This window comes from Coffea arabica, chromosome 2e, assembly GCF_036785885.1.
Source record: "Coffea arabica cultivar ET-39 chromosome 2e, Coffea Arabica ET-39 HiFi, whole genome shotgun sequence".
In the NCBI taxonomy this organism is placed as follows: domain Eukaryota; kingdom Viridiplantae; phylum Streptophyta; class Magnoliopsida; order Gentianales; family Rubiaceae; genus Coffea; species Coffea arabica.
The window spans coordinates 44,455,826-44,468,231 of NC_092313.1; the positions used below are offsets into that span (position 1 = coordinate 44,455,826).

General features: G+C 44.9%; 1 protein-coding gene across 1 annotated transcript; it reads right to left on the minus strand.

Annotated features, from left to right (window-relative positions):
* Positions 1-304: 304 nt before the first annotated feature.
* LOC140036307 (uncharacterized) lies at positions 305-5,122 on the minus strand. The gene is made up of 6 exons (XM_072077666.1): positions 4,327-5,122; positions 3,554-4,272; positions 2,899-3,145; positions 1,805-2,451; positions 918-1,693; positions 305-764 (listed from the first exon to the last, which is right to left on the minus strand). Exons 1-6 carry the CDS (start codon positions 5,120-5,122, stop codon positions 305-307), a joined length of 3,645 nt encoding a protein of 1,214 aa, XP_071933767.1.
* Between the last annotated feature and the right edge of the window lie 7,284 nt (positions 5,123-12,406).

A 12,406-nucleotide genomic window follows, 5' to 3' on the forward strand; every position in this document is an offset into this window, starting at 1 on the left:
GTGAATACTCCAGGGGAATAGGTCGGATGAACAATCAAGGACAGGACGCGAGATTGCTCAATAACCCTTGCCAAGCAAGTTAAAAGGCTCGAATTCTCTTTGAAAGAAAACGAATGCACTAAGAATTTTATTCATCAAAAACTAAGTTTTAACCTTACAAGACTAGCCTATTTATAGGCTTAATGAAATAACAAAACCCTAAAGAAACCTAAAGGGGAGGTCGGCTACCTTGTCATCAAGGTGGGCCGGCCCATGCCTTCTACGAACAACGAATCCAACTAAATTGAAAACAATGACTAAGGCCCTACTCGGCCGCTTCGTAAGGAGGCCCACTGGGGTCTTCTTGGGCTTGGACCAAAGTGTAAGTTGCTTGATTGACCCTCTCCAAGCCTTCAATATCTCTATAGGCTCCATGTTGATCGTGGACAGCTCGAACAAGGGCTTGGAGTGATTCCTTGAAGAGCTTGGCCCGTGCACGTGTGACTGGGCCCAATGGAACTTGGACTGGGCCCTGGCCCTGGTTCACATCAGTCCCCTCCTCTTGAGAAGGATTTGCCCTCAAATCTGGATCCTCCTCACCAAGAAACGGGCTCAAGTCCGCGACATTGAAGGTCGCGCTAACATTGTACTCCCCAGGTAGCTCCAATTTGTATGCGTTGTCATTAACCCGTTGGAGTACACGAAAAGGTCCATCCCCTCTGGGGGATAATTTGCTTTGTCGTTGCTTGGGGAACCTCTCTTTGCGTAAGTGTAACCAAACCCAATCACCAGGCTCAAAAATCATTTTGCGGCGGTGCTTGTTAGCCTGCTGGGTGTATTGCTGAGTACGCCTTTCAATGTTTGCTCGAGCGGCTTCATGTAACCTGCGTACAAAATCGGCCTTCTTTTTCCCATCTAAGCTTGTGTGCTCAGAGGAAGGTAAGGGTACTAAATCAAGAGGGGTCAGCGGGTTAAAGCCATAAACAATCTCAAAAGGTGAGTAGTGTGTAGCACTGTGAACAACTCGATTGTAGGCGAATTCAACATGAGGCAAACACTCTTCCCAAGTCTTAAGATTCTTTTTAATCAATGCCCGAAGTAGTGTGCCGAGTGTGCGATTGACAACTTCAGTTTGTCCATCGCTTTGTGGATGACTGGTGGTGGAGAATAGTAACCGAGTGCCAAGTTTAGACCACAGAGTCTTCCAAAAGTAACTTAGGAATTTCACATCCCTATCACTAACAATGGTCCTAGGCATACCATGCAGACGGACAATTTCCTTGAAGAATAGAGTAGCAATATGAGATGCATCATCAGTTTTGTGACAGGGGATAAAATGAGCCATCTTAGAAAACCTATCAACCACCACAAATATAGAATCATTACCCCTTGGTGATCGAGGCAAACCTAGTACGAAGTCCATAGACAAGTCAACCCAGGGATGGTGAGGGATAGGTAACGGGGTATATAAGCCATGTGGGTTTGTCTTGGACTTAGCTTTGTGACAAGTAGCACACCTACCAACCATGCGTTCAACATCCCTACGCATATGGGGCCAGTAAAAGTGCTCTTGTAACATAGCCAGAGTCTTGGCAATGCCAAAGTGGCCCATGAGACCACCACTATGTGCCTCGCGAATCAAAAGATCACGAATGGAAGAGTTAGGCACACATAGTTTATCTACATGGAATAGGAATCCATCATGCAAAAAGTACTTTCCCTGTGGATTCTTAACACACACAGCATAGATAGCACCAAAGTCATGATCATTAGTGTAGAGGTCTTTCACCATTTCGAACCCAAGTAACTTGGCATCAAGACAGACAAGTAAGGAGTGTCTACGTGACAAAGCATCAGCGACCACATTCGTCTTGCCAGTCTTGTACTTAATCACATAGGAGAAGGTGTCAATGAAGCTTACCCATTTGGCATGGCGCTTGCTTAGCTTGGGTTGGCCTTTGAGGTACTTTAATGACTCGTGATCAGTGTGGATCACGAACTCCCGAGGCCGAAGGTAGTGTTGCCAGGTCTCCAAGGCCCTCACTAAGGCGTACAACTCCTTGTCGTACGTGGGGTAGTTCAGTGCAGCTCCTCCCAATTTCTCGCTAAAGAAGGCACACGGCCTCTTGTCTTGCATGAGGACTGCTCCAATACCTACACCAGAAGCATCACAGTCAATTTCAAATGTCTTATTAAAGTTTGGTAATGCTAACACAGGTGCATGTGTGAGTGTGTCCTTAAGGGCGAGAAATGCTTGTTCTTGTGATTCCCCCCAATGGAACTTGTCATCCATCTTTGTCACGGCGGTCAATGGGGCGGCAATAGTGCTAAAGTTTTTAACAAATCGCCGATAAAAACCCGCCAGTCCAAGAAAGCTGCGCACGTCAGGAACGGATGTGGGAGTTGGCCATTGTTCGATGGCCTCAATCTTGGATTTGTCTACCTTGATGCCCTGCGAACTTACCACATAGCCTAAAAACACAAGCTCGTTAGTAAAAAAGGTGCACTTCTTGAGGTTAGCGTATAGACGCGCCTGTCGAAGTGTCTCAAGAACTAATCGTACATGCTCCAAGTGCTCATGCTCACTACGACTATAGATCAGGATGTCATCAAAGTAAACAATGACAAATTTACCAATAAAGTGTCTCAACACATGGTTCATGAGTCGCATGAAGGTGCTAGGGGCATTTGTCAAGCCAAAAGGCATGACCAACCACTCATAGAGACCATGCTTGGTTTTGAAGGCTGTTTTCCACTCATCGCCTTCCTTCATCCTAATTTGATGATAACCACTCCGCAAGTCAATTTTGGTGAAAATAATAGCTCCATCGAGCTCATCAAGCATATCATCAAGTCTGGGAATGGGATGACGATATTTGACAGTGATAGCGTTCACAGCCCGACAGTCAGTGCACATGCGCCAAGTACTGTCCTTCTTGGGAACAAGTATCACAGGTACCGCGCAAGGGCTTAGACTTTCCTTAACCCAACCCTTACCTAAGAGGCCATCAACTTGCCTTTGAAGCTCCTTGGTCTCCTCAGGGCCCATGCGGTAAGCAGGTTTGTTGGGCAATGGTGCTCCAGGGATGAGGTCGATTTGGTGTTCAATTCCCCGAATGGGTGGTAAACCGTCAGGGACCTCGTCAGGAAAAACATCTTCAAATTCCTGCAAAAGAGCAACTATGCTCGAGGGCAAAGCCTTGTCGAGCTCAGCAACATCTAAGAGCACATGCTTGCAAATCATGAGAAGTATAGGCTGATTAGAGTGCACCGCTTTTCGAACATCTTTAGCCTTAATAATCATGTTGTGCTTCCTAGTGGGCGGAGCGGCCGGTGTTTTGTCGCGTATGCCCCTAGGTGTGCTCCCTTGACCCTTGGTTGATGGCTCAGTCGTAGACGTGGAGCTGTCACCAGGGTCGACCGCCTTGAGTTTCCTCTTTTGACGGTCTTGTTCACACTCCCTTTGCAAAAGTAGTTGGTCCTCATAAACTTGTGCAGGTGTGAGAGGTGTAAGGACCTTACGTTTGCCATCGTGCAAAAGTGTGTACTTATTTGCTCTTCCATCGAATGTGACGTGTTTGTCGAATTGCCAGGGCCTTCCCAAAATGATATGTGTAGCATGCATTGGCACCACGTCGCACACGATTTCATCAGTGTAAGTACCAATGGAAAAGGGAATGCGTGCTTGCTTGAAGACTCGTACTTCACCATCCTCACTTAGCCATTGGAGGCGGTAAGGGTGTGGATGCCTGGTAGTGGTGAGTCCTAGACTTTCAACCATGAGCAAGCTGGCCACGTTCGTGCAACTCCCACCGTCGACGATGAGACTACACACTTTGTCGCCTACCTTACAGCGGGTGTAGAATAGGTTTTCGCGTTGTAGCTGCTCGTCCTCTTTGACGCGGGCGGTTAACACTCGTCGTGCTACCAAGCAACCTACTTCGCCACGTGTAGGCGAGCATGCCTCCCCAGCTGGCTCTACTTCTAGGCAGTCGTCTTCGACCAGTTCGGGCATGTCCTCACATTCGTCATCATCCGACACGATTTCGCCAGTGTGAGTGATCAGCATTACCCGTTGGTTTGGACATTGAGATTGAATATGCCCAAACCCTTGGCACTTAAAACACTTGATGTCCCTACTCCTAGCTTTAGGAGTCTCTTGCGGTGCCTTTGAGGTAGACCTGGACACATCAGAAACCTTGTTAGGTGTAGAATAGGCATTACGGGTAGAAGCATTACCTTGGAAGCGGTTAGAATAGGTTGGTGTTGTCGCATTTCCAACTTCGTGGGTCACTCTTCGTGGTTGGTTGCCTTTCCACGAGGTGGTGGTAGGAGATTGGAAAGTACGGGCTCCCCGTCTTAATTTCTTCCCCCGTTCGGCCTTAATGGCGAGTTCTAGAAGGTCGTGCATGTCCAAATAATGTTGAAGCTCCAAGGCATCCTGAAGGTCAGGATTGAGACCCCTAAGAAACCTAGCCATTGTGGCTTCGTTGTCTTCTTGAATGTTGGCCCTCATCATGGCCATCTCGATTTCCTTGTGGTAATCCTCCACACTCATGTTGCCTTGCGTGAGTGTTTGAAGCTTAGAGTGGAGATCACGATTGTAGTAGCTAGGAACAAATCGCTTGCGCATTAGTGCCTTGAGTTCTCGCCAAGTCCGGACACGTGGTTCTCCCATCCTCCTCCTCGTGGTCCTCACTTGGTCCCACCAGACTAGTGCGTAGTCGGTGAACTCGACGGTGGCAACCTTCACTTTTTGCTCCTCGCTATAGTCGTAGCAGTCGAAGACCATCTCGATACGGCCTTCCCACTCCAAGTAAGCCTCAGGGTCACTTTTGCCCTTGAATGCGGGAACTTGAATTTTAAGCCCCTTGATTTCGTTTTTGGGCATGTCCCTTGTAGGCCTCTCGGGTCGCTCCTCATCCTCACTAGCGGAGTAGTCTTCGCCATTTGTTTCTTTGGTGCCATGGTTACTCCGGTTATGGGACCTAGAACGAGAGCCTCGCGTAAGGCTCCTAGACAACTCCTCAAAACGAGTGTGTAACGTCTCCATTTGTTGCTCACTGATTCGTTTGAGCTCATGCCTCATGGCGGTGAACAATAGAGAGTAGTCTTTTGATGGTGGTTGTTGATCTTGCTCCATGTCTCTTTTGTGCCCCTGCAAAGGTTAGTAACAAGCAAGAAAGTGCAAATATAATCCTCACTTCACTCCCTGAGTGTATCTCTCGCGCTCGTGTATAGTGCTCAAGTCACTCTATAAAACTTACCAAGTACCTTACCTGTTGGTTTAGGTAGTTGAGTAATGTTGCTCGAGTCCAATAATTGTCTCCAACTTTTCCCACAAGAGTAAACAAGAGTGAAGGATGCAAGTGGATGATATTTTGGTGAAGGAAAGGACGGTTTTGGAAGGCTTAAAGGTGGTGGACAGATTTGGAAATATTGCCAAGAAAGGAAACTCTAAGAATTCCTAAGATGTAGGAGTGGTTTCCTAAAAAGGATGATAAAATATAGGAGGATATCCTAAAATGGAGGAGAAAGTGTAGGAAGGTGTCCAAGTGTTATCCAAGTGTGGTACTTAGTCTCCTAAACTAAGTTAGAAAACAAGTTAGAGTTGGTAATCCCCTTGAAGTCCTTCTTTAAGCAACTTCTAATCCCCCCCCCAAACAGATTCGGTTCCCTCTCTCTCCTTTTACCGCAATTTTCCAGAAATCTTCCCTTTATTCCCTTCCCAAAGTCGGCTAAAAGAACCCTTATAACCCCCCCTTGAGCAGCCGCACACTTTGCTCACAACACCAACCAGATTTGGAACTCTGAAATTTCCAGATTCCCTCCTCTTTGAAGGCCTTCCCAAAGTCGGCTATACTCCCTATAAGACTCCCTCTTCACAGCCGCAATTTACCCAAACAATTCGGCTCTCCCTCTACTCCAAGAACAAGAAGTTCGGCCCTCTCTCCTTCAAGGCAGATTCGGTTCTTGTGACTCCAGAAATTAACTCTTGTGATTCCAGAAATTCGGCTCTAATGGACTCCCAAGGGCATGCGAGTGATGCTACTCAAGAATCTCCCAAGAAATTCACCCCTCAACCAAGAAAGCCACGTATGGATGCAAGGTCTTACAAGAAACTCTTTGTGCGAAGGGAAGTGCAAGTGTTTAAAGTTCAAGATAATCAAGAACCTCAAACAAAGGTTGCTCAAGTGATCAAGGCTCAAGGTAACCAAGAATTTCAAGAAGAGGTTGGCCAAAACTTTTGAATTCCTTTTCTTTTCTTGATGTAATTTTCTGGTTGGCCAAAAACTTTTGAATTCTTTTCTTTTCTTGATGTAATTTTCTGGTTTGAAACAAGAAATAACAAGACAGATTTGACAATAAAGAGTTACGGCTTCCTTCTTGGTTTCTTGTTGGCCGAATGTTCTTCTTGTTTCCCTCTTGCCTTTTGCGTTTCTGTGTTTTTTTTTTTTTTAACTTAACAACTGCAACTAAACCTGGACGGAAGAAAGGTTCACAAACCAGATTTCTGGGCAGCTCTACGTACTACAACTAATCAGCCAAAAACTCCAAGATTTCCCAAGAACTCCCAAGAACTTCAAGATTTAATTCCAAGAACTCAAGAAACCCTAGATGGTTGTAGTTTCCTTCAAGATTCTCAACTCCAACAAGTTTTAACCCCAAATCAGTTTAGACAAGATAAGTAAACAACTTGAATAAGCTACTAAGATTTGGACAGATTTGGCCACAAGGCAAAGCCCTAGCCGCAACTTGCTTCTTCTTTTTTTTTTTTTTTTTTTTTTGCAGATTCGGCAAGGCTAATTGCTGGGCAGAATGGATGTCACTAGAGTATGAAATCTGGGCAGATTGGGACTATCGACAATAACACACAACTGTCCAGAAATTGACGCGACAAACAACGAGAACTAGCGGACAGAATTTTTTCTCTTTGACAAGCGATGCAAACAGATTTTGTTTGTTTTGTTTTTTTTTGTTTTTTTTTTTACTAACAAAGCAGCAACGGACAGACTTGAAGACACAAACGGACGGACTCAATTAATAAAAGCAATGACCAGAATTTCTAGACATCAAACGAAAGGAAACGGCACAACAAAATACCAAAGCTAGCGAACAGAATTTTTTTTTTTTTTTAACAAGGCAGCGGAATTAATGAAAACTAAGACACAACTACGGATATAACGGAAGATACCTCCACCAAAGCTCTGAAGCCAACTGATACGCTCCTCGATCCACGGTCGAGACACGTAGCACGTTTGCCCAAGGATCTAGCGGGGATGTCCTACGCTTGGTGTGCGGAACCTCTAACCAAACGGACAACACGATTTGATTTGAGGGTGGTAGACGACACTCCGATGAAGGTGAATACTCCAGGGGAATAGGTCGGATGAACAATCAAGGACAGGACGCGAGATTGCTCAATAACCTTTGCCAAGCAAGTTAAAAGGCTCGAATTCTCTTTGAAAGAAAACGAATGCACTAAGAATTTTATTCATCAAAAACTAAGTTTTAACCTTACAAGACTAGCCTATTTATAGGCTTAATGAAATAACAAAACCCTAAAGAAACCTAAAGGGGAGGTCGGCTACCTTGTCATCAAGGTGGGCCGGCCCATGCCTTCTACGAACAACGAATCCAACTAAATTGAAAACAATGACTAAGGCCCTACTCGGCCGCTTCGTAAGGAGGCCCACTGGGGTCTTCTTGGGCTTGGACCAAAGTGTAAGTTGCTTGATTGACCCTCTCCAAGCCTTCAATATCTCTATAGGCTCCATGTTGATCGTGGACAGCTCGAACAAGGGCTTGGAGTGATTCCTTGAAGAGCTTGGCCCGTGCACGTGTGACTGGGCCCAATGGAACTTGGACTGGGCCCTGGCCCTGGTCACATCAAGACATGTGCACCGCATTATAATAATCATGACGTATGCAAGTATCATTCAATCTAAGAGGGCCAATATGTGTAGTGGCATTAGATTTGAGGTTTCATACTCCAACTCTTGCTAGTATCATTCATTTCCATCCAGATTTGAGGACAAATCCTTCTCAAGTGGAGGGGACTGATGTGTGCACGGATGGCGGCCTTGACTCAAGGCTTCCATAGGAACATTGAAGGCTTGGAAGTTGCTAATCAAGGCATCTACACATTGATCCAAATCAAGGAAGCATCAAGCGCGGCCTTAGCTACTTGGGCCGAGCACTAGGAATGTTCGCATTGTTAGTCGTATGAGTTGTTAGTTGGTTTTGATCATTATCGAGTCATTAGTTGTTAGTTGGTTTGTTAGTCGTGTTTTAATTAATAGTTTATTAGTTATTGGAGTCAAACAATCGGCCCACTCATGTTCAAGAGTGGATCGAGCTCCTTTTCTAGTTTAGGTTGGTGGGCCGCCAATCCTTGACCACAAAGGTTTCTAGCCTATAAAAAGGCGCCTTTTGTACCAGCAAAGGTTAGACACTTTTGATAATAAAATTTCAATTTGTTCTCTTACAATTTCGAGAGTACATTCCTACTTGCTTGGCAAGGGTTATTTGAGCAATCACGCGTGACGTCCTTGGTTGTTCATCCGGCCTATCTACTTGAGTAACCACCTCAATTGGAGTCGCCGTTCTACCGCCTTGAATCGAGTTGAGTCGTCCCTCTTGGTTCTAGGTTCCGTAATCCAAACGGTTGAGTATCCCTCTAGGTCCTTGGGCAATCGTGCTACGTGTCTCGGAACGAGTTGACCGAGGAACGTATCAGTTGGCTTCAGAGCTGGTTGAGGTATCAAGTCGTTATATCCTCTTACTTGTTCTTGTCTAGTTCGTTTTAGGGTTCCTATTTTTCCGCTGTCTTGTTTGTTTGTTGCATCGCTAGTTGTTTCTTCGTTGTTCACAAATCTGTCCGAAGTTGTTTTGCCATTGGCGTCGTCAATTTCTGTCCGTTTTGTGTTCAATCATTGTGTTTTGCAATCGGGCCGTAGTTGGATTTTACTTATGTGTCAAATTTGTCCGAGTTTATTCCCTTGTTGCGCCGAATTTCTGTCCGTGTTTGTACCCTGTCGCGAGTCGTCAATATTCTGTCTGTTCTTGTGTTGGTTCGTTGTCTTGAATCTCCCCATAATTGTCTCCACAAATCTGTCCAAGTGCGTTTTCTAGTTCCGTCCATAGTGCCTTGAAATTCTGTCTTGTGTTCCATCGTTGGCTTGTCTATTGCTGTCCATAATTTCTGGTATCATTGTTTTGAGTTATCCAACTTGTTTACTTGGTTTTTCGAATCTGAATTGTGGTGAAACTTGTTGGTATTTGTGAATCTTGAGAGAACCTACAAGAATCTTGAGTTTCTTGACCACAATCTTGAAATTCTTGAAGTTCTTGATAACTTCCTTGAAAGTTCTTGAAGGATCTCGTAGTTCTTGAAGATTCCTTGTGCGTGTGAATTGGCTGAACCAAATCCGAAAAATAATCCAATCGGCCAAGCTTGTGTTGTGTTGGTCGTATAAGTCAAAAAAAAAAAAAGAAACGAAAAACAAGAAAGAAAGTCCGAAGTTTATTGCCAAATCAATCACGGATTACATCTTGTATCCAAGACTACAAAAAGGAAAAAAAAATTTCAAAGTTTCGGTCCACTACTTCTTGAACCTCTTAATTCTTGGAAATTTGTTTCGTCCGTCTAGCGAACAATTTCTTGTACTCTCGAGCATTGGTGAAAGGCTTTCTTGGAGTCTTTGCTTCTATCTAGGGAATATCTTGGGTAACCCATTGGGGGGGAGCCTGAGGAGGGTTGATTGCGTCACGTTGTTGAGATTCCATCTAGTTGCTATTGTCTTGAACAAACATCCGAAACTGCCTTGGGTGTGTTTGAACAGAAAATCCGAGCTTGACCTTGTGCTTGCAAGTTAAGGCTAACGTGGGTGGGTCTTTAATAGCCTACCTTCCAACCGTACAAAAGGTTTCCAACCGAATTGTTCTTTCGGGAGTTGGAACCGAAATTGTTTTGTGCAATCCTTCTTGGAGTAGAAATTGGAAGTTCCTAAAAGTTGTTACAAGAAGAAAAGGTTTCCAACAACTAACTTGTTTCCAAATTCAATTAGGAAACTAAGTGGACATAACTCTCCTAATTCCACTTGGATAAGTCCACTCAAATTAGGAAACTAGGGTTTGCTTGTTTCCTTTTCCATTTTCGCACACTTTCCTAATCTGTCTGCCCTAGGAAACAGTCCAAACTACCCTCTATCGCGTCCACATTGCTTCCAAAATTGTGTCTTGCTCTTGGTTACTCTTGTGGGAAGTTTGGTGAACAAATTGAGGACCTTGTGCGGCATTTCTCAAACTACTCAAACCGGCAAGGTAAGGAAGTTTGGTAAGGTCATTCGAGTGCTTTGGAGTGAAAACACGTGTGAGTGAAACACTTAGCGAGTGAAGTGAGGTTCTATTTGTATTATTTGCTTGGTCACTAACGTTACAGGGCAAAACGAAAGACATGGAGCAAACTAACCAAACCGCCGACTACACGTCGATGTTCAACGCTATGAAATCCGAACTAAAGCGGATTAGTGAGCAACAAATGGAGGAAATGCACAACCGATTTGATGAACTCTCCAAGAGCTTCACGAGGGGCTCTCGATCCAGATCTCACACCCGAAACCACCATGGTACAAAAGGGGCAAATTGTGAGGATTATTCGGCAAGTGAGGATGAAGAGAGAGCCGAGAGGCCTAAAAGGGACACTACCAAGGATGCACTTAAGGGACTTAAAATCAAAATTCCCACCTTCCAAGGTAGAAGTGACCCTGAGGCGTACTCGGAATGGGAAGTCCGAATCGAGATGGTCTTCGATTGCTATGACTATAGCGAGGAACAAAAGGTGAAGATCGCCACTGTTGAGTTCACCGACTACGCACTCGTTTGGTGGGATCAAGTACGGACTGGAAGGAGGAGAAACGGTGAACCACAAGTCCGAACTTGGCGTGAACTCAAGGCCATGATGCGTAAGAGGTTTGTTTCAAGCTACTACAACCGCGATCTCCATTCAAAACTGCAAACCCTCACTCAAGGCAACATGAGTGTGGAGGACTATTACAAGGAGATTTCGGCCATGATGAGGGCTAATATCCAAGAAGATAGTGAGGTCACGATGGCAAGATTTCTTCGTGGTTTAAACCCTGAACTTCAGGAGGCCTTGGAGCTTCAACATTATTTGGATATGAGTGACCTTCATCAAGGCCGAAAGGGGAAGGAAACTGAGGAGAGGTGGCCGACCCCACCAAACCTCAAATCCGAATGTATGGAAGGGAAACCAGCCGAGAAGAACATCACATGAAGTTGGACAATCGGCTATACCAACCACTTCTAGCCGAACACAAGGTAACCTTCCTAACTGAAATTCCAATTCTACCGCTAACAAGTTTGTTGATACAACTAGGTCAACTTCAAAGTCGGCTCAAGAGATTCCTAAGCCTAGGAGTAGGGACATTAAGTACTTCAAATGCCAAGGATTCGGACATATCCAATCTCAATGTTCGAATCAAAGGGTCACGCTCATAACTCACAATGGAGAAGTCGTATCTGATGATGATGATTGTGAGGAGATGCCGACCTTCTCCAAGGATAACTGCTTGGAGAATGACTCGGCCGAGGAAGAGTGCTCTCCTACTCAAAGAGAAATTGGTTGCTTGGTGGCACGACGAGTGCTAACCGCCCGTGTCAAAGAAGATGAGCAATTGCAACGAGAGAACTTGTTTTACACTCGATGTAAAATAAGTGACAAAGTGTGCAGTCTCATCATTGATGGTAGGAGTTGCACCAATGTAGCAAGTTTGCTCATGGTAGAGAGCTTGGGACTTCCAACGACTAGACATCCACACCCTTACCGACTACAATGGCTAAGCGAAGATGGTGAAGTACGTGTCTACAAACAGGTACGTCTTCCTTTCTCCATTGGCAACTACATTGACGAAGTTGTTTGTGATGTTGTCCCCATGCATGCTACCCATGTAATTTTAGGAAGACCCTGGCAATTTGATAAGCATGTCACTTTTGATGGTAGATCTAATAAGTACACTCTCTTGCACAATGGAACGAGAATGTGACTTAGACCGACAAAAGAGGAAACAAAAGACGGCCGAATCTGGAAATTGCTCCACTTCCACAAATGAGCATTCGGCCAAGGGTCATACACTGATTAAATCAAGCACTAGGAAGCAAAACATGATAATCAAGGCTAAGGAAGTTAGGAAGTGTGTGAATTCTGATCAGCCTGTATTACTCATGATTTGCAAACATGTACTCTTGAATGTTGATGAACTCGATAGGGCATTGCCTTCGAGAGTAGTTGCTTTGTCGCGGGTTAAGCAAGGAGAGAATGAGTTGATCATGGCATGTTCCATCCCTAACTCCATTGGTGAATATCAGAATCTTCATGAAGTTTGCCTCTTAAGTGTTGCATCCC

Excerpts from the sequence above, each read along its gene's own strand:
- LOC140036307 (XM_072077666.1), bottom strand. The coding sequence starts at position 5,122 with ATGGAGCAAGATCAACAACCACCATCAAAAGACTACTCTCTATTGTTC. Across the intron at positions 3,146-3,553 it reads CCTGGCAATTCGACAAACAC|GAATTTGAAGATGTTTTTCC; the intron begins GTCACATTCGAT and ends GCTCTTTTGCAG. Across the intron at positions 2,452-2,898 it reads CAAGAAGGACAGTACTTGGC|GCTATGTGGTAAGTTCGCAG; the intron begins GCATGTGCACTG and ends TTGTGTTTTTAG.